Source organism: Otolemur garnettii, unplaced genomic scaffold (assembly GCF_000181295.1).
Source record: "Otolemur garnettii isolate 467f Iridium unplaced genomic scaffold, OtoGar3 scaffold00017, whole genome shotgun sequence".
In the NCBI taxonomy this organism is placed as follows: domain Eukaryota; kingdom Metazoa; phylum Chordata; class Mammalia; order Primates; family Galagidae; genus Otolemur; species Otolemur garnettii.
The window spans coordinates 12,263,975-12,288,841 of record NW_003852412.1 but is presented as its reverse complement, the minus strand read 5'-3'; the positions used below and the strand labels follow the sequence as shown (position 1 = coordinate 12,288,841).

Sequence of the window (24,867 nt, the reverse complement as noted above, 5' to 3'; positions counted from 1 at the left end):
AGATCTGCTTTCTTAACCAATGCATTATATTTCACTTCCATTTATAAGCTTTTAAAAATTATTTTATTTTTAATAAGTAATAATTGTGTACATTTATGGCATCATCTCTTTTCTGTATTCACTTCACACTGAAGCCTTCTCACTTGCCTGGCCAGGATTTTATTATTGTTATTTCCTTTTGCTTCCCCCAAATCATTGACAGATTGGAACTTTGACACGGTCCATGTCTGTACCAGTGTAGAACAGATGTTTGGCATTATCTGTCAATAATCTATGGATGGGAAGTGAGAGGGTAGACGCTTTTCCTCAAGTCATTAAGATGGACATCTAGCATCCCTGTCCACCAAGCATCAAATTTCAGAATTATCTTTGATGATTGTAACAACCACACACTTTCCTGTACATATTTAGATTCATTCTACGGAAGTGATACAGCCCCCAGTAAGATTCACTTTCTAACTAATCATTAATGAACAAGCCACAGAGATGGGGGAGACAAAAAAAGGACATGAGTATATGTATATATGTATGTACATAATTAAGTGCATAATGATAGATGAGGTGCTACATAAGAACTCTAAAAACAAGGGAGCTTAATATGAAGAAAATTCTAATAATCTCGGACTAAAAGTGTTAAACAGCATTGAACCCTAAGGATAAGATGAGATGGAGGTCAGAATAGAAAGAATTTTGAAGGTAGGTCTCATGGGAGGAAGAGGGGAGAGGCAGCAAATTATTATAATATTTTCATCTTGTATTAAAAAATAGTAAGATAAAAATAGATAATGTTGGGGTGAAAACAGTTTTTGTGGGGGAAGTAATTGATATCTTATTTACAAGTAATGGTAGGTAAGTATGTGTCTACTTGTGAGATGGAAATAGGAATATGAAGCTCTGTACTCCCTTATTTCCTGTGCAAAATTTAGTGAAAACTTAATTCTAGTAAACTTGTTCTGGTCCTGTTTAGAAAGGAAGGGACAATTATAAGAAGTGTTAGGGCTTCGGGGGAGTGTAGTTGCTTATACATAAAACTGTGACAGGGTATGACCTGTATCAAGCAAACCTCAGACTTTCCTGGAAGAAAATCTTTTCTATTTGACTAAATCCCTGTCTGAGGCTAGAGGATATTTTTGATCACATCAACTTTCTCCACGATAGTTGTTGGCCTACTAGCAAAGTAAATGCTTTTTTACAGTCCTGTATAGCAAAGCTTATTTTTGAGGTTTTTTGTTTTTGTCATAAGGGGACAATTAACAGAATGCAGAAGTGTGGTGGGAATTCCAAATTCACAAAGTAGCAAGTAGCAACTTTACCAAACCAGAAAAAAATAAAAGGAAAGAAATGAAATAGAAATGTAAAATAAATAGTACATTTTAAAAAATTAAAGTAAGATGGAAGAAATAACATCCAATGTGTCTCACCCTAAACATAAATAGACTGAATTCTCTCATTAAAAGACAGACCTTTAAACTGAAATGAAAAACAAAAGCTAGGTACAGGCCATTAATAATTAAAACACCTTAATCAAGTGGTAAAGTTTTAAAACAAGGTAGAGAAAGAGATATTAAGCAAATTTGAACAAGAGAGATTTAGAGTTAATTAAAAGCATTTAATGAGATTAAAGAGGAACATTATAAAATGCAAAAAGGCTAATTTACAAAGAAACTAATAAGCATAAATTTATTTATATAAAAAGATGGCAACCAAATAAAAAAATCTATTCAAATTGTAAGAAAGAATTGATAAAATATGTTTCTGGTAGGTAACTTCAGTACGCTGCCCTCAGATATTCCTAATAGATATAAATAAGACCATAGAGAAAATAAACAGTGGAATAAAAACTGATTTGTAGATAATAACAGAAACCTCACATCCCTTGAACAGCTATACCCACTCTTAGGGGTGTCTCTGTCAAACATTTTCTAAAATCAAGAATGAATTTGGGTATAAAGAAAATATAAAGATTTCACATCTTTTGACCATAAACAATAAAATGAAACATACTTCTAGGTCAAAGAAAACTTTAGAGGATCAACACTAACTTTCCATAAAACCTAGAAAAGTAAACATGTTTTATTACAAAATGTATGCGATAAGATAAGGTTATACATGTCAGCATTTTTTTAGTTTTCAAGACAGAGTCTATCCCTAGCTGTGTCACCCAGGTTGGAGTTCAGTGTCATGATCACAGCTCACTGCAGCCTCAAACGCCTGGATTTGAGCAATCTTCTCTCCTCAGCTTAGACTACAGGCCTGAGCTCCTACACACCTCCCAGCATTTTTAAAGTATAGAAATAAAAAAATAAAACAACTCAGTATTTGTCCTAAGAAATTTGGAAAAGAACAATGAAATAAAAGATAAAAACCTAAGAGGAGGGATCAAAATTGAATTTGTAAAATAGAATACCAGAAGAAAGGTAGAAATTGATAAATACATGTTAAATCTGATCCTTTGGGAAAGAAATAAATAGAAAACTTCTAAGTATAGTAAAGGCAAAGAGAGGAAGCAGGAGTAGATAAAAGTAGAATGCGATAATAAGGTAGATTAAATTAATTAAAGAAAGCTTGTGCAATTCTTTGGCATGCATTTGAATATTAGGAGTTGATAATGAGTTCCCCTAACATATCTGAGGAGCTGAAGTGCTTGCAGTGGGTCAAGGAAGCAAGAAGCAAGACAGTTTTGTTGTGCAGAACCTTAAAAATTGCCAAGGATGGAAGGCAAAAATTATCCCAGAGGAAGGTAGTGAAGGATGTAGCAGATGTAGGCTGACCAGACGTCCCGCTTTTTAACAATTTGTCCTGCATCCCAGGACGTTTTAAAAAAGTCCCAATTTTTAGAAAGAGTGCATGAACAGGCAGGAGAACAGGAAGGGAATATACGGTTTTCGGCTGCAATGTGGCTATTTTGCCAGAATATGAGTTTTATATTATTTTTGTTAATTTTATGTTAAACTGTAATAATAACAAATAATTGTTGAAACTGATTATCGAGAACTGCTTATCAAAGTTTGCATTGTTGTCAGGCCCTGCCCCGCTTTACAAATGTGAAAATCTGGTCACCCTAAGCAGATGTAAATTTCAAAGTTAGGAAAAGGAGTGACTGAGTCTTCCAAATCTCTCCGTTAAACAGTGAAGAGGGCTAGCTGTTCATGGTAACAAAAGGCTTTGTTGGTCTGGCCAAGCGCCCGGTAGACAAATGATTCTGAAATGTGAGCTTTAAAATAAGAGCCTTAAATGAGACCTTCTGAATTTCTGAATTTCTATCTATTTCACCCTCATACCGCCAAGCGGTATCTTTAAACCACTGCAGTTTTAGAAAAAGCCAGTCTGACCAATGTCAACAGACAAGAGGACAGTATTGAACATTTTTTTCCCTTGGTGCATAAATCACTTAGCAGGGCAGAACTGTGGACCAATTGCTTTTTCGGAAAAGGGAGAACAGAAATGGTAGCCAGATCTCTTCCCACCTTGGCCACTTTCCTGTGCATAAAGTGAGGTAAAAGGAAGTAGGGAAATGCCTCATCTTGCCATGGGTACAGGAATAGGCCCAAGGACGGCCTCGACCTGCCCGGAAAAGTCTGGCTCTTGAGGAAACAACAGGAAGCATTAGGGAGCCCCTGCACAATGTAGTAGAAGAAAGAGTGACAAAGAATAATCCTTCATTTGATTAGGTCGATGAGGCCCACTGAGTTGACGTTATTTGCCTCCATGATGCACAGGCTCAATCTGGGACCAGAGCCAGCCTTAATTGGCTTGCTGGCCGGTGCTCCTTCCTAGCTTACCTCACTTGTCTCTATCCAGGGGACCCAATATTGAGTTCTGGACTCGGACTTAAGTTCTGATTCTGGTTCCATCACTGACAAACTGTCAAATGTGGGCATGTTTCTTGACTATTTTGTTATCCTAATTTCTTCATATTTCAAGTGCACATAATGATAGAGCTTACTTCATAGAACTTTGGTGATGACTGATGGAAGAAATACTTAAATATCAAAAAATAAAATATGTAAATATCAGAACAGTACCTGAACATGTGGCTAAGAAAACACAGATTTTATTGCTTTCAAAGCTTTGATTTTATTGGTGATTGAGTAAGTAGCATAGTTGAAAATGTGAAACCTAAAATTTAAGTTTATTTTACTTTTTGAATTCAGTCAAATTGAATAGATTGATGTCTACAGCTTCATCAGCTTATATATTGTGACTATTTTATCCTTTGGAGTTTCCTTAATTTGCAGTAAATACTGGTTTTGGCATAAAGTTCTTCTAGAATAAAATGCATACTACTTGAGGATTGGTGCAACAAGATTTCATAGAACGTTTAATAGGACAAGTAGAGATTTTGTATCATAAAAGAACAACGGAAGGATGTATTTCTATAAAGACTACTGAGTAATACTGCAATCGCACTTTACGTACTCCCTGCCCAGATGCCTTACTGGACACCTGCCATTTCACAAGTTACCCTCCCTTGTCCTGCCACCCTAACATAATTCAGGCTTAAATTTTAGTGCATAATGAGTGCAGATACAGAATACTGGATCTGATTTGCTGTTGGTATGCAGTTGGCTCAGACATCTGCTGATTTTGCCTTTGACAAATTTAAATACATAAAATTGATGTTTGTGTAAGATTTACTTTAGACTATTGTACTGTGCACTGGGCTTGTGTTGAACACAATGGCTTTTAAATGGAACTGATTACAGAGTGATCTTTAAAATCTTTCTGGATATCTTTCTGTAACTGCTGTGTTGGGCTAGGAGTCATTATTTGTTTTTGCAGGCAAGTTAATGGGTTAAAATTAAAATGGCAGTGGAAACTGCCTTCTAGTAGAAGGTTTGAAGTGCACTTAATCACTTGCTCGGGGCATTTAGAATAAAGAATCAGGCAAAATCATTTACAATCCAGTTTGTCTTTGAGAATATTGAAAAGCAGAGGTTCATAATGAAGGTATTATGTGTATGACTGCATATGTGTGTGTGTATATATGGGGATATTATTAACTTCACTTTAGTTCAGTGTTTCTGTTTATGTTATGGTTTGCAAAGACCATGAAGAACAAAGTGACTAATTTTCTTACTTAAATTTTTTTTACTTATTTGAAGTATCAGTGGTATAAGTTCTATTAGCTTAATTGGGAGAGAGAGGGAAGGCTGGAATCGGAAAATCTTAGGATTCTGATTCCAGTCAAATGTACAAAAATATTAGCTTTGTTGATTTCCTAAGCTTGTTAATCTGTCACTAACAGTTGGATGTTAATATATTTATATTGATGTTATTTCTTGTTGTAAAGAAGTTTTCTAAGTTCTTGGGGCTTTTATTTAGCTTAGTCCTAGATGTTTTCTTGGGGCTTTTATTTAGCTTACTCCTAGAAAACTACAAATCTTATCTACCATCATTACAACCACCTTGAGATATTATGATTTCTTGATTTTTAATTTTTCAAAGAGTTCTATCTGAAATATTGTATCCTTTGTGTATTTTAGAGTATTCAAATACTTACATTTAAATCTTAGTATATTCATGAATTTAAACAATCTCTTAAAACTGTATTTCTTTTGGGGATTGTCTTTTTAATTGCAAGAGTGTTACTAGAAGAAAATTACTTAAAATGGGATAATAAATTGTGATATGTCACTGAATCTAATTTTTATACTAGCAATATATAATAACATGTTTAAGAAAAATAAATCTAGCATTACTGAAATCTGAAGTTGCCCATATATTCTTATTTAGAAGTACCTTTCATTATGGCAGGCAACTTGAATTGCTCTATACTGGAAAATTTAATGTACCACTCAATTACTATTCTTTAGCCCAATTTAAAATAATAGATTGAGAGTAAGGTCTTAATGCAGTGTAACCTTTGGAACATTAGAAATAACCTCTTTCCAGAAGTCAGTATATAGTAAGGGTATCAGTTTTATCACACTGCATGAATACATTTGTAATAGCTCTTAGGCCTTTGTTCATTACATAAATACACTCATTTCTTCTTACTAAACTTATGCTAAATACTAATTAAAGGTGAAGCTGTTCTAAAATTCAGAATTATGTAATTTTTAATTTTAAAACTTTTTGATTCCTATACTGGTGAAAGGTCCAAGTTAAACATATCTTGATATTTTTATGTTATCTAATATTTCATAAAATGGGTGTTTTGAAGGAATAAATAATTCCTTCATTTTGAAGGGATAGTTTGAGATTAAATTTTAGCTATGTAAAATTCCCCTTATTCTTGCATTTTTCTTTAATAGTCATACTGTTAATATGTATAGCTGTGAAACTGTACAGAAAATATTAGCATCTTGTGATGCTACCTTTTAATGATAGCCATCAGCCTTTTCGTTTATTATAAAAAGTGGATTTTCTATGTTAGGTGAAAATGTTCACAGAAACTAATTTACATACCCTCTCAAATTCCTTTTGGAATAGGGGAGGCTACAAACAAGCGAATAATAATAAAACTAATTTGCATACTCTAAAATGTTGGTCTTAATGGTACTGATGGAAGATTTCCAATTTGTAGCAAAGCAGTCACTAAGAAAATAAATGTTGTTATATTGATGTATTCTCTGTTAAAAATATATAATGCCCAAATGCAGTATTGGACAAGTTTATCTTATCTCTGTTTCTTTTGTTGACCAAATAATAGACTACGATTCATGATTTTACATACAGGCAGACCTAGATGATCTTGTCAGTTTGATATATTTCCAGTTCTGTGGATATAAATACATAGAGAGCAAGAACAGTTTTGATTTGGAATCATAGTCTTTAATGGATATATTCCTTTCTCTGTATTAGCCATGGGTTCTCAAATGTGGTTTATGCACACACTTTCTCAGAAATCATCTATGGTGCTTCTTAAAACACAGTATTTTTGTGGGGCCCAAAAATCGATTTTGGAGCTGATACTGGATACCTGCCTTTTAGTAAGAACCCTACTTGATTTTTGTGAGCATTGAGATGTGAGAACTATTGCTACAGAGCAGAGGACAGTAAGCCTGTCCTGTAAATTGCTGGTCAGTATTTTTGGTTTTGAGGACTTTGTGGTCTAAATTCAGCTACTGAATCCTGCCCTCTCATAGTTCAAAAGCAGCAACAAAATATACAGAAACACACGGGCATAGTTGTTCAGATTTCGTCCAAGAATTTGCCAATCTCTGATAGAATCTAGATTTTAGGCCAGTGTTTTTTTGTTTTGTTTTGTTTTTTGAGACAGAGTTTCCTATGTGGCCCTTGGTAGAATGCCGTGGCATCACAGCTCACAGCAACCTCAAACTCCTGGGCTTAAGTTATTCTCTTGCCTCAGCCTCCCAAATAGCTTGGACTACAGGTGCCCACCAAAATGCCTGGCTGTTTTTTTGTTGCAGTCATCATTGTTGTTTAGCTGGCCCAGGGTGAGTTCATACCTACCAGCCTCAGTGTCTGTGGCCAGCACCCTACCCACTTAGCTATGGGTACCACCCTAGACCAGTGGTTTTTACTCTCTGAATTTTTTCTATGGCATTCTCTTTAAAATTAGTTTTAATGAGATTTTCTGTATATTTATTTTTTGATGACTAAAGAAAACCCATCAATATAGAACACTTCCTGGATATATATTAAATGAATTAATAGATATAAAAAGTTTATGATATTTAAAACTTTTTCTGGGTTAAAATTAAGGGAAGTATGGTTATCTTATTTCTAACTAGGTCATCTGCTTCTAATACTAGGTTCCTGTGGCTAGAGCAAGCATTCTTTGGCTAATCGGAGAGAACTGTGAACGTGTTCCCAAAATTGCCCCTGATGTTTTAAGGAAGACGGCTAAAAGCTTCACTAGTGAAGATGATCTAGTAAAACTGCAGATTTTAAATCTGGGAGCAAAGTTATATTTGACCAACTCCAAACAGGTAAGAGTCTAATCCTTCGTCAACCTGTCTGATACTTTGCTCTTCATTCTTATCAAACAGCTGAGGTCTGTTCCTGTGTTCCTCTATCCATTCAGCAATTACTAGGTGCCTGTTTGTTTAGATTTTATGTTACATAGTACAAAGAGATGGCATTCTAATCTAGTAGGGGAGAAAAATAGATAAAAGAATGAAAGAGTATGGGTTAAGTGCTATAATAGATGTATTGAAACACAAGGGAATTCCAAAAGAGTTGTTGAAAATCTAAAGTAGAAGGAGATAAGAGGTTAGAGAAAGTTTTATAAAGGATGAGACTCTTGACTACGGGCTTGTAAGCAGTGATTTACTTACTGTACAGAATAAGGAAGGAAGACAGGAAAGGATCAGAGTCATAAAACAGGTGTTTTTTAGGCTTTTAACAGCAAGTCTAAGTGGTAGCTGCTGTGTTCTGAATGTTTATGTCCCTCAAAGTCCGTATGTTGAAACCTATCACTCATGCGCTATTGGGAAGTAGGGCTTTGGGGAGGAGATTAGGTCTTGAGGGCAGAGCCCTTTTGATTAGAACTAGTTTACTCCTGGGGCCTCATGAAGACGCAGAGTGAAGGCACCATCTATGAATGAGAAAGTGAGTGCTTGCCAGACACCAAATCTGCAGGCCCCTTAATCCTGAACTTTCCAGTCTCCAGAACTGTGAGAAATACATTTCAGTTGTTTATAGATTTCCTCCTATATGGTATTTAATAATAGAAGCCCAAATGGGCTAAGATGTGTGTCAATTTGAGGACATGGAGTGGTTTGTATGCTCTGCTAATAATATGTATTTTGTACTAAAGGGAAACCACTGAAAACTTAAGGCCACACTTGGCTGTGTCTGGGAGGCTGAGATGGGAGGGTTGTTTGAGGCCTGGAGTTTGAGACTAGCCTAGATAACATAGCAAGACTCTGTCTTATACAACTTTTTTTTTTTTTAATTAGCCAGGTTTGGTGACATATGCCTAAAGTCATAGTCCCAGCTACTTGGAAGGCTGGGACAGGAGTATTACTTGAGCCCAGTGGTTCAAGGTTGCAGTGAGCTATGATCATGCAACTGAATTCCAGCCTGGGAAACTGAGTGAGATTCTCTTTAATTAAAAAAAAAATGCATACATATGTATATGTATATAAATTAAAAAATATATATTTTAATATATATAAAATATAAAAACATTTATATAAATGTATATATTATATATATATGTATATATGTAAGACAATGACTTTGAAGACAGCATAGTTGCACTTATGTTTTTTTCTTGACCTTTTTTTTTTAAGACAGAGTCGTACTTTGTCACCCTCAGTAGAGTGCTGTGGTGTCACAGCTCACAGCTACCTCCAACTCTTGGGCTTAAGTGATTCTCTTGCCTCAGCCTCGCAAGTAGCTGGGACTACAGGCACCTGCCACAATGCCCAGCTATTTTTTGTTGCAGTTGTCATTGTTCAGGTGATCCAGGGTGGCTTGAACTAACCACTGTGCTGTGGGCCCCCAGCCACTTGACCTCTATTATTAATGGAAGTTTTGAGCTCAGCTTCTGAAGTATTTATTCTATTGTATATTGTAGAATAGTACTTCTAGATAACCACAATAAGTTTTACCACTCACTGGTGAAAACATGGTGATTTTTCGAAAAAATACCACAAATTTTCACGTAGCTTATTGTTTTTGCGACACTGATGCATTGCTGACTATGCCGAGGGTAATATAATTCATTTTTTTAGATGATTAAAGTACCAAAACAAATGAGAAAAGTGTCCTGTAGGAATGTTCTCCATTCTTCAACATTTCTCAAAAGGAGGAGATTGGAAAAATTAACAAGTGAAAATTAGCATTAAAGAATGATTTAAGCACCATCAACTGGACAGTATTAAAAATATTTTTTAAATTTATGGTTCATAACCTATTGGATATGAGAAAGACTAAAATGATTGCCTTTACCAAAATATAAAAAATTGGTTTTGGTACTTATTTATTGAAGCAATTTTTAAAAGTAAACTATAGAGAGGCCAGGCCATAGTGTTCAGGGGCTGGTTGGTGTAGATAGTGAACATTTTCAGAATTTTTATTGAACTATTTATAAGGAATGTCTAGGTTGATTTTTATAAGATTTAGCACACCTGCTTGTATGCTTAAAGAATAGCTGAATAATAAACTTCTTTGCTACCTTAAAGATGCTATGACCTGATATACAGAAAGAATCAAAAAGAATTTTATAATTAGTTAACAGCTTGATTTAAGTATGTACAGGACTGATCCTCCCATGAAAATCAAACTCTGGAAATATACAAAAATAAACAACTAAGACTCAGAAGAGTAAAGAAAAGCAAGAAGATTCTGGAGGGGAATTGATAGTTGAAAGAAAGGAGTATCAGAGAATGAATTCCTCTTTCCTGTGGCTTTTCCGCTGAGGGCAGCTGCAGTTTGCAATATGTCCAGCAGCTGAAGCTCCAGAAGGAAACCCTAAGTCCTTCTGGCTTGAGAAAGTAGAGAACAGAGTTCAGGAAGATTATGAACATTGGAAAAATAACGAAGAATTCTATACTAGAGAGAGCCCTAGAGTGGGGAAGTCTCAATATCTGTGAATCACTGTTTCTGGCTAAATTATGAATCACACGTAGAGAGTGGAGTCAGAGCAACACAGCTAAGAATAAAGAATTAAACTGAAATTTGAGAGATACCCAGTAGACAGAGTTTTACTTTTGAATCTCACCAAGTTAATTGCATGCTAAAACAAACAAAAATTCGATACTCTTCAAAGAATATAACAATGTCCAGGGTCTCTACAGTATAGTATTAATAACATCTAAGATACAATCCAAAATTATTCAGCATAAGTAGAACCAGGATGGGGAGTTAATGTTTAATGGTTATAGTTTCAGTTTAAAAGGTGAAAAATATCTGGAGATAGATGGTGGTAGTTGATGCACAACGCTGTGATTATCTTCATGCCACTAACTGTACACTTTGAAATGGTTAAAATGGCAATTTGTGTTTTCTTAACCTCAATAAAATAAAAGTGAAGAAGACTAGGAAAAAGTAATTTTCAAGAAAAAAAAGAAAAAATCAACAGAAAGCAGCCCCCAGATGGCCCAGATCGAATTTGCAGGCATTTTGAAGCAACAGCTATAAATATGGTTAATGATACAAAGGAAAATATACTCACAATTAATGGAAAGATAAGAAATACCAGTAGAGAAATAGAAACTAAAAAAAGAATCAAATGGAAGTTCTAGAACTAAAAAAATCAACATTTTGTCCAATTTGAATATTATATATTCTTTAACAATTAAATATTTTTCCTTTTTGGTATAGAATTGTAAAGCTGCTTTGCTGCTTCATATTTATTATATATACATATATAAATATATATATAATTTATTTATTTATTTTTTTCTGAGATAGAGTCTCATTCTGTCACCTGGGATAAAGTGCAGTGATATCATAGCTCACAGCAACCTCAAACTCTTGGGCTTGAGCAATCCTCTTGCCTCAGCCTTCCAAGTAGCTGGGACTATAGGCATGTGCCACTGTTCCCAGCTAGTTTTTCTGTTTTCAGTAGAGATGGGGTCTTGCACTTGCTTAGGCTGGTCTTGAATTCCTGACCTCAAACAATCTACCTGCCTCAGCTTCCCAGAGTGCTAGGATTACAGGCATGAACCACTTTGCCTGGCCTGAGATAAAAGTTTGTATTTGGAAAACAGTTTTAAATTAACTATGTGGTGACTACCATAGAACTATTTGATACTGATTAGTGGGAGGCAGGTAGTGTTGAAGGTACAGGTTCTAAAGTTAGCCTTTTTGGCTTCAAATCCTATTGTGCCACTTACTAACTACATGATTTTAGACAAATTATATAACCTATTCATGACTTAGTTTCCTCATCTGTAAAATGGGAATTATAATAATATAATCAATTAAGCTATAACACAATATCGTGTTGTACAAAAGCACACAATAAAAGCCATAGGGATTATTGGGAAAATGGAACTTGAGTCACAATATCAAAAACTATATTGGGGACATACTAATAGGAGCACAGTTTTACACATGTTAAATGTTTAACAAGTGCATAAATACTACAATGAATATAGCTTTATCTTGAAATAGACCTGAGCTTTGCTTGTTAAGGAAAGGTGGTTTTTAAGAGTGAAGTGGTTAGAGGGTTAATCTGGAATTGGATGAAAAATTATATGTCTCCGTGTAGATGAGGATAGCCCAAACACATGCAGATGTTAACATCTGAGGTGAATGAGATGTTTGTGATTTTTGTTATTTCTAAACAGCTCAGTTCAGCTGGGTGCATTTTTATGCTTTTACTTAGTGTTTTTGCAGAAGAAATCACGGACAAAATTCACGTTATGCCCAAATTGTTCCCTAATACACCAACTGAGTTGGAACAAATGCACATGTTTATTTTTGTTTGTTTGAGACAGAGCCTCAAGTTGTCACCCTGGATAGAGTGCTGTGAAATCAAAGCAACCTCCAACTCCTGGGCTCAAATGATTCTCCTGCCTCCGCCTCCCAAGTAGCTGGGATTATAGTCGCCTGCCACAATGCCCTGCTATTTTTTGGTTAGTTGTCATTGTTGTTTAGCAGGCTCAGGCTGGATTCGAACCCACCAGCTCAGGTGTATGTGGCTGGCGCCTTAGCAGCTTGAGCCACAGGTGCTGAGCCTTTTTTTTTTTTTGAGACAGAGCCTCAAGCTTTCGCCCTGGGTAGGATGCCATGGTGTCACAGCTCACAGCAACCTCCAACTCCTGGGTTTATGTGATTCTCTCGCCTCTGCCTCCTGAGTTAGCTGGGACTAACAGGTGCCATCCACAAATGCACATTTTTAAAACAAACATTGGAGCAGAATTGACTGTACCTACCTCACAAAGTTATTATGAGGATTACATGAGACAGACCATGTAAAATGCTTAGATTTCCTGGCACATAATAGTGCTTGGTTCATTTTAGTATTCCTGCTTCTTCTATTATCCTAGTTTGCAATTACTAGATTTTTTATTAAGAACATGATGATTTATGATAAAGGAATTAGTCTAGTTACTGAGAATCTCTATTCTTCTTAGGAAAAATGCTCATTTGGGTTTATCCTACTAAGAAGAGTGCTTACCAGGAACAGGCAGTGTAGGGTAACCCTGTTATCACCCTCCCCCACTCCCCACTGCAGCAGTTTGGTGCCCTGGGGAGTAATGGCCAGACCTAGGGAGATGCATCACACCATCCAGGTTCTCCACATGGTGTAGATGTTTCCTATGGGGAAACATCTAACAGTTTTTGAAGGAAACATTAGATATAAATAACAAGAGTAGAAAATACTTAAATAAAATATTCTCTGTTATAGAAGGTAAAAAAGTTGAAGGGCTTTGAAACCAGTTGAAGTAGCTGAAATTTCAAACTCTTAAAATGTAGCATAAAGATTTAGCATGACTTCCCTGAAATAATCTGTGGAAGTTTGAGAGAAAAGACTTGGATTTGATTAAACCGATTAATAACAATTAAAAATTTAATGACTAAAGCACACTTTGTTTTTAAACTTTCCCTAATAGTGTATTATCTTTTAAATGATGTTGTAGTATTAGGAACCTTAAGTTAATGTTTTTCTTAACTCATGCCTTTATTTTTAATTATAAAATACTGCAAACCTATGGCAAAGTACATAGTAGCATAAATATATGTAAACATATATGTATATATCCAGGACTAGGATAAAGTTGACATGTAACATCTGCCACCTTTATTGTTTTTTAAAAGGAATATACGATACAGAACAAAACTCTCTCATTCACACCTTCCTTCCTTCCCCACTGGTGACCATGTCTGTGGTGTTGGTTTGCTTTATTCAGTTATGTGTGTTTTACATTTTTATTATATGAGTATACATCCATAATGATTTATATTATTTTGTGGGTTTTGAAATGGATACTTGCACAACTTTCTTCACTGAATATGTCTTTGAAATATTTGTATGTGAAGCCAAGTGCGGTGACTCATGCCTGTAATCCCAGCATTCTGGGAGGCTGAGGTAGGTGGGTTGCTTAAGCTCAGGAATTTGAGACTAGCCCGAGCAAGAGTGAGACCTGGTCTCTCCTAAAAAATAGAAAAACTAGCAGGGCGCTGTGGCAGGCACCTGTAGTCCCAGCTACTTGGGAGGCTAAGGCAAGAGGATTGCTTGAGCCCAAGAGTTTGAGGTTGCTGTGAGCTATGAGGCTACGGCACTCTACACAGGGCACACAGTGAGAGTCTGTCTCCATAAAAAAGAAAAAAAAAAGAAATATTGGTATGTGTAGTATAGTTCATTGAATTACAGTCTCATTCTTGGAGATAGTTAAGTTTCTCCTTTTCTGCTATTAAAAAAGAAAGTGCATCATTAAATTCTTTTTGAGTCTTAGAGAAGTTTTATAAATCACTGATGCTTTGGGGATTCCTCCTGAATTCTTTCTTGCCCTGTGATTCAGGTCTTAGGAAAAAAGGAACCAGGCAAATTCCCCCAGTTCCTTTAACATGATTTAGCTAAAGTAGGCTGTACAGTAACATTTACCCCCTTTTTGGATATATGTTTCTTGGCATTGAAAAACTCAAATAAATGTAACATACAAAGGAACATCTTTCAGAAAATTTTCAGGTTGACAGAAAGGTAGATACTGTTAAACTCAGAATTCCATCCCAGTCACATAATACTATTTAGTTATGAAATTAAGAGACTGATTAGATGGGACACTAGTGCTGCTTAGGTTTGCCTCTGATTAGGGTAAACATTCTGTGTCTGAACAGCTACAGGCCCTCTTAGGAGGAAAAACACAATTAAATTCAAGAAGGGCGGAGAAGGAGGGAAGGGACTCGGTAAGCTCCCACCTAGGAGGTACAGTGTAGGGGGCTCTCTGGCACACCGCTAAGCTGATACTGGGACTATGATTTAAGAGACCTTTTTTTATTATTTTGTGCTGACACATAATATCAGAAGAAAGCTATTGTTTGAATAAACATTTTTACCAGGTTAATTGCTCATCAGTATTTAGGTAAAGATGCGATACTCCTATTTTGAGAAGTCTTTTAAGTAATCAATATCTTACTTTTATATAGAGCTCCTAAAAGGCATTTTTCCATGTCACAGTAACTTAGAGTCAATCTGAAGAGAATATAATTGAGGTAAATGGTTTCTGAATAACATTAGCCATTCGTTTAGTAATGGTTCCTTAAATCTAAGCAGGAAAATTAATCTGAAGTCAAAATTTGTAAGTAACAATATTGAATATTTCTGTCGATAATATGTTCTATTTGCTTATCTTGTATAATTCCTGACTTAAACAAATTTTAAAGTACTGTCTGATGCCCCATCTGGCTTTAGATTGAGGTGATGTTCAAATGTCACGATTGTCTACTTAAGCATCTATTGTTTTTTCATAACAGTTGCCCTGGACAGATCTAATTATGCCTGTTATCTAAGTGTCACGTTCCGTGTAGGATTTGTCCTGAGCTTTTTATTTTTAATGAAGTAATATTATGAATAGTTGTATGAAATAAGAGAGTACATTTGTAGCCCTCTCCTTTAAACTTCTAGCTGCTGCCATGGTTTCGTCTAGCGGCGTGTAGAACACAAGTGCGGTGAACAGAGATTTGATTTTAATATGTGATATATTTGAGATCTGAAATACTGCCTTTTTCCACTTTCTTCTGGATGTAGCCTAACTGACTTCACCCTTTTAGATCAGCATGCGGGGTGTGTGCTGTCCGTGAGGTACACTCTGACACAGCAGGGGGGCAGCTGGCTTTCATTTTCCTGGTGGTCGTGAGCTGAGGACTTAGCAGTGCTTCATTTGCAGCAGCCTGATGTACCAGCAAGTGGTGCCAGGGCCTGTGAGATGCGCGACGCTCCAGGCTGCCAGTAGAAGGAATCAGAGGAAAAAATGGGAAGTTAGAGGTTGGTTATTGGTGAAATATATGCAGGAGGTAACAACTAAACAGTCCTGCTATAGATGATTAAGGAGAATGGTCAGAGGACTCTTGCAACAGTATTTTTTGTCTTTATTGCATAGTGTAAATCTAAAACTTATTTGTTTTATTACTTGACAGACCTTTTTTTATTTTGTTATAAACTTATCAGCCATAAATTTTTTTAAATGGAAAAGTATATTTATGAAGAGAAGTGTTAAATTTCCATTCAGTACTTAACATGCACACAATGTTTGTTCACATTTACCATCCACCTTGGGGGTTGTAGTGATGCCACTCACCACTCAACAACCAGGAGATCCTATACATTTACCATCCACCTTGGGGGTTGTAGTGATGCCACTCACCACTCAACAACCAGGAGATCCTATAAATCTGCTAAAAAAGATTCAACATCTGTTTAAAAAGTTAGGTGTTATTTTTACAAAGATTATGTCTCAAGGTGATACTTTAATACTTAAGGGTGCAGAAGATATTTACATAACTGTACAAGAAACATGAGCTAATTTAGATGAAGTGACTTTTTAAAAATTAATTTTTCACTTTTTATTCCAAGTATGCTTTTGCACATGTGAAAATTGAGTTGATGTGTTGACTCCATTAGTAGAAAAAAGGCCCAAACACTGTAAGTTTTCAAATAGAAAATCAATTAGTTCCAATAATAGACTTTTTTTCACTCAAAGTTTTTTTTTTTTTTTTTTTTTTTTTGAGACAGAGTCTCAAGCTGTCGCCCTGGGTAGAGTGCTGTGGCATCAGAGCTCATAGCAACCTCAAACTCTTGGGCTTAAGCGATGCTCTTGCCTCCGCCTCCCAAGTAGCTGGGACCACAGGTGCCTACCACAACGCCCGGCTATTTTTTGTTGTATTTGTCATTGTTTGGTAGGCCAGGGCTGGATTCAAACCCACCAGCTCCTGTGTATGTGGCTGGTGCCCTAGTTGCTGCGCTACAGGTGCTGAGCCACTCAAAGTATTTTTGTGTTTATTTTCTATGAGTGCTATAAATGGGAACAAAGAAAAGCTTCTGGAAGTTTACTTTGTCAAAAATTCTGTAAAAGCTGTTGTCAATTTAAAAACCTATCATTGGAGATAAAATTGTTTCCATCAACAGGATGTTGTCATGGGTAAAATTGATATTTTTATTAAATTAAGAAAACTATGGAACAGAAATGTTTTTGGGAATTATTTGCAGTCCATGTAAATAAACTCTGCTTGTTCAATCAGTTGAAATAATAGTGGTCAAATTTGCTGATGTTGATATACACAGTTTAACTATGGTACAAAATTCTTGTGATGAAGCTGATGTCAAAAAAACTTATTTCAGCATAACAGTATGCAACTTAGTTATTCTCTTTACATATTACCAACAGGCTTTTAGAAATATAATTTTGTGAATAATTGCTTTGTAAATTTTTTAACCTAAATATCATGTTGGCTTAAGTTTTTTTTATTGATAACCAGGTCTACTGTATATTACTTAGGTTTTAGTTCAAAAATCATTTGGAAATTTTTGAAGTGTCATCAATAGAATGCCCAAAACCTTCAGCTTTTTGAAAATTTTACTAAATAAAGATTCTGAGAAACAAATCTTACAGACAGGAAGGCTTTGAAATTTATCCCTGTAAAAATGAGGGAAGAACTAAACAAATTAAATGATGAGAACTCACGAGTTAATTGGGATGTTCTGTCATTTGTATTATAGCATCTATTTTGAAGACTCTTTTGATGGAGATCTTATTTTTTATTACATAATTTTATAGTGTGTGTTAGAATGAAATGAAATTATGGCATGTGGTTTTGTAGTATCTAAATTTGGTAAAATATTTTTTAAAGGATAAATAATTATTTGAAAGGTTTGGCTAGAAATAGTTATTTAAAAAACTTTCATTGACTAGAAGAGGGGAAGGTTAAATATTTGGATTTGAATTATTTACAGATTTTGACTTAAAAGAGAGAATTGATAATATTTTTCACTCAACAGCATTTTCTCTGGGCTTACCAAATGATTCAGAAATACTGTAAAGAGTATATTTTCAGCCAACTGTGGGTTCATGCCTACAACTCTAGCACTTTGGGAGGCCATGGTGAGAGGATCACTGTAGATCAGGAGTTCAAGACCAGCCTAAGCAATAGAACAAGACCTGTCTCTACAAAATAATTTCTTTTAAATTAGCCAAGTGTTGGGGTGCACACCTATAGTGCTAGCTATTCAGGAGGATGAGGTAAGAGGATCACTTGAGCCCAGGAGTTCCAGGTTGCAGTGAACTATAATTGCATTCCAGCCTAGGCAACAGAGCAAGATCCTGTCTCTAAAAAAAGAAAAAGAAAAATAAAAAAAGCATATTTTCTCCATTAAAATATTATTGTCTACAAAGAATAATAAATTGAAAATGTCAACAATTTGATAATTACTAATCATAAAATTTAATTTCAAAATGATTATCAGCAGTTTTTTAAAAATCCCTAAAAAATAATATTTTATGTAAAAAATACATTCTCTCCAGAAATATCAAAGCCGTGGTACTAGAGATAGCTACCGTAAAAAAACTGATTAGAAGAATATGAATGTGTAGTGAATAATTATGTTTCTAATGCATTATTATACACAGATATGCTTATATATTTCAGAAAGAATTTTATTTCTGAAAACATATCTTAATAGAACTATTTTATAAGCTTACCAATATAATAAATTTTATAGTTAATAAATATACACATATTTTAAAATCATAATTTTAGTTACTTTAGATACCCTTCTCTCAAAATTGTGTCTTGTTAGTATATTGAAAAAGTTTAATTTTCTAAAAATTAATTTTGGCAATAGGAAATATAAGCAAAGTATATCATTTTGCAAACTCAAACTAAATCCTTGCCATTAGGAGACTGTCTCTGATTTATTTTAGTTGTAGATTATAAATCTCAACACTCAAATGAACTTTAGAGTTAACCTACTTATAAATTCTCAGTCTATATTTAAGAAAACTAATGGTTAAGTGGATTTCCAGGTTTCCCCAGCAAGTTAATTACACAGTTGAGCATACCACATTTCCCTTGAAGCTGGTTTTGAGTCGTAGTCCTCATTTGCTGAATATTTTGCTAATTGTCTTTACAAAAATGAATCATGGAATTGTTCTTGTCTGTAGTTGAATGGTCTAGCAATTAGTGAAGAGCCGTTGTTGGTTCTCAAATTCAGAATAGCTCTATTAACATTTTCACTTTTTTTTTTATAATTCTGCTTTAACAATAAAACTAGGTTAATGCTTTTTAAGTATCTATTGAAAGAAGGTTGCTTTCTATCCAAATCAATTATTTTAACCAATTATTGTAAAAGAGTTTACCACACCATTCCTATACTTTGAATTACTGTTCTAGATTGCCTTTAGCTCTGCTTAAACTTGACTGGATTTTTATTTTTTTATCTGTTTCTAATGTGTATGAAATGTTCTAATCTAATGTTATGATTTACTGTTCCTCAGTTTATTTTTCCCACGTATTAAGAATCCTATTTGGCTTGTAGTTACAATTGTGCATGTGTAGCTTTCTGTGTTAACACTATGTTTTTTAAATAAAATAACTGTAGTTTAAAATGCAAACCTATTTTGTTAACATTTCAATTTCAGTTCAATTATTATTAAAATTATCTCAATATATGTTAATGTAGTACATTCAAAAATTGACTTAGGAAGTCTTATTAGGGTGTAAAAGCTACCATAATAAGTTGTTCCCTTACATAAATAAATAAATGACCAATATTACTAGAGGCTATAAGCAGCATGGGGAAAAAAATGGGAGAAGTCTTTTATCCTAGTTTTTAGAGGGCATCAGCAGCTTGCTTTTATGAAAAAGTAACAGCTAAATGCACTGCAAATAATTTGCAGTAATCCAGTTCAGTGATTCATGTGTCTGCTTTAATGGGTCATAATTCAGGGTAAAGTAACTGAGTGCAGTCAGAGTGCAGACACTGCTTATGCCAGGGACAGTATCTCTTCATAAAACACACCTCAGGAGAAGCAGTTTGCCAGCCCCCTAATACTCTCTGATGTTTTGATGTCCTGCATATTTTTCCGATTAAGTTTTGAGTGCCATGTTTTTAGTTGTATTTCCACATTCATTATTCTCACGTAGACCCTTCAGCGAGTTTGCCATATATGATTATTTTTTTAATGATGCCTTTCTTTCCACTTCAGCAGTTTAATAATCTAGCACATGGCTGCTTCTCAGTACTCAGCATTCACCTCCCCAGTACAGAAGAGGACATGTGCTTTGGCTTCGAAATTCCATTTGCAGCATTAGAAATGCATATTCCCCACGGAACAACATTTGTTTGACATAACCATTCATTTTTATTACCTCTTTAAATATGTTTATCCAGAGTTATCAATAATCATAAATAACTGTATTCTCATCTTGTTCTGTTTTTTTCCAACAGACAAAATTGCTTACCCAGTACATATTAAATCTCGGCAAGTATGATCAAAACTACGACATCAGAGACCGTACAAGATTTATTAGGCAGCTTATTGTTCCGAATGAAAAGAGTGGAGCTTTAAGTAAATACGCCAAAAAAATATTCCTAGCACAAAAACCCGCACCATTGCTTGAATCTCCTTTTAAAGGTATTATTATCAGACTGCTACTGCAAACATGTTACCTAAAAAATTATGGCAGTAATTTCTAATGTGTTTAAAATTTATCCGTTAGATAATATAAATGATTTGCATATATAAGAACAATGTGCTTTCTATTCATTCATGTTCTCCAGAGCAAGTTTTATGTTAGTTAAAGTTTATATTTTCATAGATCTTATTTACCTAAATAATTTCAAGCATTTTGATTTTATTTTTATTCTTACTAAACACTTTAACCAGTAGATGAAAGCTTTGTTCTTCCTGTAGACATTGCATTTATTTCTGTTTTAAGCAGTTTGGTTTTATAAGGAATGTAAATCATTTTAATACTGAGATGTTATTAATTAAATATTCTGTGTACACTAATATCAACATTTCTAGGAGGAATTATTACGTAACAAATCCCTTTGTATTTAAATTTGTTTTTCAAAGAGGAAAGTTGACCTATTTTCCCCAGCTTTTTAAAAGGACTGATTAAATATTTTATCAGTTTAACAAGTAGCCATTACACTTGGAATCAAATTATTATATTCCTTGGTTTTCATATTGTTTCTTATTTAATTGTTGTAACATGATAAAAAGCAATTCAGTTTTGTAGAAAAACTATTAAAATTCTGGATGTGTTTGTGCCAAGACATGTATATGGATTGTTTAACTGTGCTGTCATTCTTAATATTCACAGTAAAGTAATTTTTAGAGAAGCTACATTTCAGAGCAACACCTCTAAACACACTGACTGATTAGCTTTTTTATTGACCATTATGGGGGAGATTATTGTAATCTATGGACTGAAATCAGTTTTTTGACCTATGAAGAGCTTCCTAGTTTATATTTATTCTTTGACATTTGAGGTAATATGCCAATTACCTTGAGCTCTGATTATGACTGTTCTCTGTTATATACAGCTCATATTGTTTATTTTATATTTTCCTCTGTTTTTAATAGATAGAGATCATTTCCAGCTTGGCACCTTATCTCATACACTCAACACTAAGGCTACTGGGTACCTGGAATTATCTAATTGGCCAGAGGTGGCGCCCGACCCATCAGTTCGAAATGTAGAAGTGATAGAGTTGGTAAGTTGACCTTTCTGAAATTAATTTTGTTCAAACAGTGGAGAATTCTAGGATAACTATTGTTCTATGTGAAAGCTTTTTTGGAGAGTTGGAAATATTGTTCTAGTATTTCTAAATGTAATGTGTTAGATGTATCGTGCCTTCATTGGAACTAAGTACTGTCGGATTCCTCTGTCATTATATTTGTACTGTTCCTTTCCTTCAAGGAAATAGGGAATTGAGTTCTCCACTTTAGTGCCACCCACATTTGTGCTATTGCGTTGGTAGCTGTGTAGATTCCATTTCTAAGGTATTTAGTTTCATTGGATTGAGCTTTTAGAGATTTGAAGCTTCCTGTCAACATTTTTTGTAAACATTTTTTGTGCTGTTCTCTCCCAGAAAAGCCACACAAAGTGTCCTCCTGGATCTCTGGTGAACCTGTTTTAAATGAAGCCTAAATATAAATAGGGAGCATTGTGTACCAAAAAATGTCCTTTGACAAGGTCACAATTAAAATTAATATGTTGCTTTAACATTTAAAAAACTTGCTATGTGAATAAGCTTTTTCTAGATTTTTAAAAAATGCTGGTCATTAGGACAAAAGAATTAACATTCTTTTCTAATATTATTGGTTTATTTCTTATATAAATAAGAAAAATAAGGGATGGGGCCTCCTGATTGTGATTGATTGTGTGAGGCCAGGGGTGGTGGCTCACACAATCACAATTACAGGTGGCTCACACCTGTAATTCCAGCACTTCGTTTGGCTGTGGCAGGAGAGTGATTTGAGGCCAGGAGGTGTTCAAGATTCATTATGTGGAATACATACTTTTAAAAGTAGAATTTTAAAAAAAGCAATAAAAGAAAAAAGCTATACAAAGAATTTATTGACGGTGGCACATATCTGTAATCCTAGTACTCTGGGAGGATGAGGTGGGAAGATTGCCTGAGCTCAGGAGTTTGAGACTAGCATGAGCAAGAGTGAGACTCCATCTTACTAAAAATAAAAAACTTAGCTGCTTGACATGGCATGTGCCCAGTAGTTCCAGCTGCTTTGTAGGCTGAAGGAGGAAGATTGCTTAAGCCCAGCAATTTGAGGTTGCAGTGAGCTATGATGATGTCACTGCATTCTAGAGCCACAGAGAGATTATCTACCCACCCTACCCCCCAATCAAATCTCTGCTGGATGTTTTTCTAGTAGAAAAGATAGATATATTGAACTAGGATTCTGAGAGCGACTTTTTAATCGCTAATTACTGTGGGATATTAGTGATAACTAATTTCCTGTGAGTTACCATCCTTGCTCTTATTTTTTTGGTATATAATAGAGGAAAACTTTTATACTTTAAATAGGATTTGTATAATGATCATAGCCATGTATTTGATTCCTCTGAGAAATATGTTTCTCTTAACGACCCCAACTTATCCCAGTTTTGGAGTATGGCCAAAAGCAAAAATGATAGTAGCTCCATGTAGCAAACCCTGACAACATGCTTGTTACTGTTTTGCAAACATTCTCTTGTTTAAACCACATAATGATCATAAGTGATAGTTAGTGGTTACTGTTATTCCCATTTTGCAGATGAGGGAGCCAAGTCTCACAGAACCTAGGTAAATAGCCTAAGTTCATGTGGCTAATAAGTGACAGAACCAGTTTCCAACCCAAGTCTGTTTGCACCCATTGTCCATGGTCTTAACTACATTTTATGATGTTATGAGGAGAGGAAGCTTGAGCTTGTTTGCAAATCTGTATTATCTAATACTCAGCACTATCATTTTCATGTTGTGACCAATGATCTCTTACTTAAGAGATGGACAAAATGTAGAAGTTAAAAATATTGAAAAAATATGAAGACTACATGTTTTTTTCTTGCGATTAAAATTGTTTGTTGATTTTCGCTCAGATTTGCATATTCTTTTTTTTTTTTTTGAGACAGAGCCTCAAGCTGTCACCCTGGGTAGAGTGCTGTGGCATCACAGCTCACAGCAACCTCCAACTCCTGGGCTCAAGCGAGTCTCTGCCTTCGCCTCCCAAGTAGCTGGGACCACAGGCACCCGCCACAACGCCTGGCTATTTTTTGGTTGCAGCCATCATTGTTGTTTGGCAGGCCCGGGCTGGATTCGAACCTGCCACCTTGGGTGTATGTGGCTGGCGCCTTAGCCACTTGAGCCACAGGCTCCGAGCCAGATTTGCATATTCTTAAGTACTCTTAAAAAAAGTTGCCTTATTTATGCAACTTTTGGTCACATAATAGAGTATAAGAGAACCCTCCCTACAATATCTTCCTCCTAATTTCTTACTATGCCTGTTTGTTGTTTTTATGGTTCTGTTCCTTCTCGTTATTGAGAAGATAATGTTTTGGCCCAGATAGAACCATGCTTTTATCCTTCCCCTCCTTTCATCCTATCCCTGCCTCCCTGTTGCCCCACTCTCCCACCCCCCTAAATGGTCTGTCTTCTCAGAAGTTTATCCCAGAGCTGTGCAATTTAATTTGGCTTCAGCATTACTGATAGATTGGGTGGTTGGCTAGCTTCTTCCCCTTTTATGTGCCCTTCTAAGCATTAACTACTGTGTTTCTCTAAAAATAAGACCTACCCCCAAAATAAGCCCTAGCAGGATTTCTATGCATTTGTTAAATATACGCCCTACCCCATAATAAGACCTAGTGATGCCATGCATTTCGGCACAGAGAAGAAGGCATCCCCTGAAAATAAGCCCTAGTGTGTCTTCTTGAGGAAAAATAAATATAAGACAGTGTCTTATTCTCAGGGAAACATGGTACCTTATAGGGTTAGTACTTAAAAAATAACCTGTTTTCTTACATTCATTTCACCTATCCAGTTCAATGGGCCAAATTGATTTCTTTTTCATTTTGTGGGTTACATTTCTGAAATTAATAATTGGTAATTTAACTATCGAGAATAATTCTAACTGATGGAAACAGGTTGAAGAGAACAGTCACTGTCCATTGATGCCAGACAGAAAACAGCTTCCATCTATTGGTTTCTGAAATATACTGGTTAAAATTATGCTGTAAAGGATACAATTCAATATAAAAATAAGGTGGAGAGTTATATTCTCAAATGTAGCTGTAACACTGCAGAACCTAACTCTCATGTTGTCTTTCCTGCTTTTCACTCCCCCCCACACCAAAGTCATATCAGTGTATTTCATGCACATAATGTACTGTATTACCTTAGTTTCACTGTAAAGTGATCTTACAGGGTCAAATCTTGTTACTATGAAGTATAACTTAGTAAGAAAAATGGCCTAGGTTTAGATAATCTGATATTTTAATCAA

At 35.1% G+C, this 24,867-nt stretch overlaps 1 protein-coding gene across 2 annotated transcripts in view; it reads left to right on the top strand.

Annotated features, from left to right (window-relative positions):
* AP3B1 (adaptor related protein complex 3 beta 1 subunit) overlaps positions 1-24,867 on the top strand; it is a 256,948-nt gene that overhangs the window by 127,010 nt on the left and 105,071 nt on the right. For both annotated transcript variants that reach the window (XM_023510871.1, XM_003785933.2), the window contains exons 15-17: positions 7,722-7,898; positions 20,312-20,498; positions 21,456-21,586. In XM_023510871.1, the coding sequence (XP_023366639.1) occupies positions 7,722-7,898; positions 20,312-20,498; positions 21,456-21,586 (495 nt within the window). The remainder of the gene's footprint in view (positions 1-7,721; positions 7,899-20,311; positions 20,499-21,455; positions 21,587-24,867) is intronic.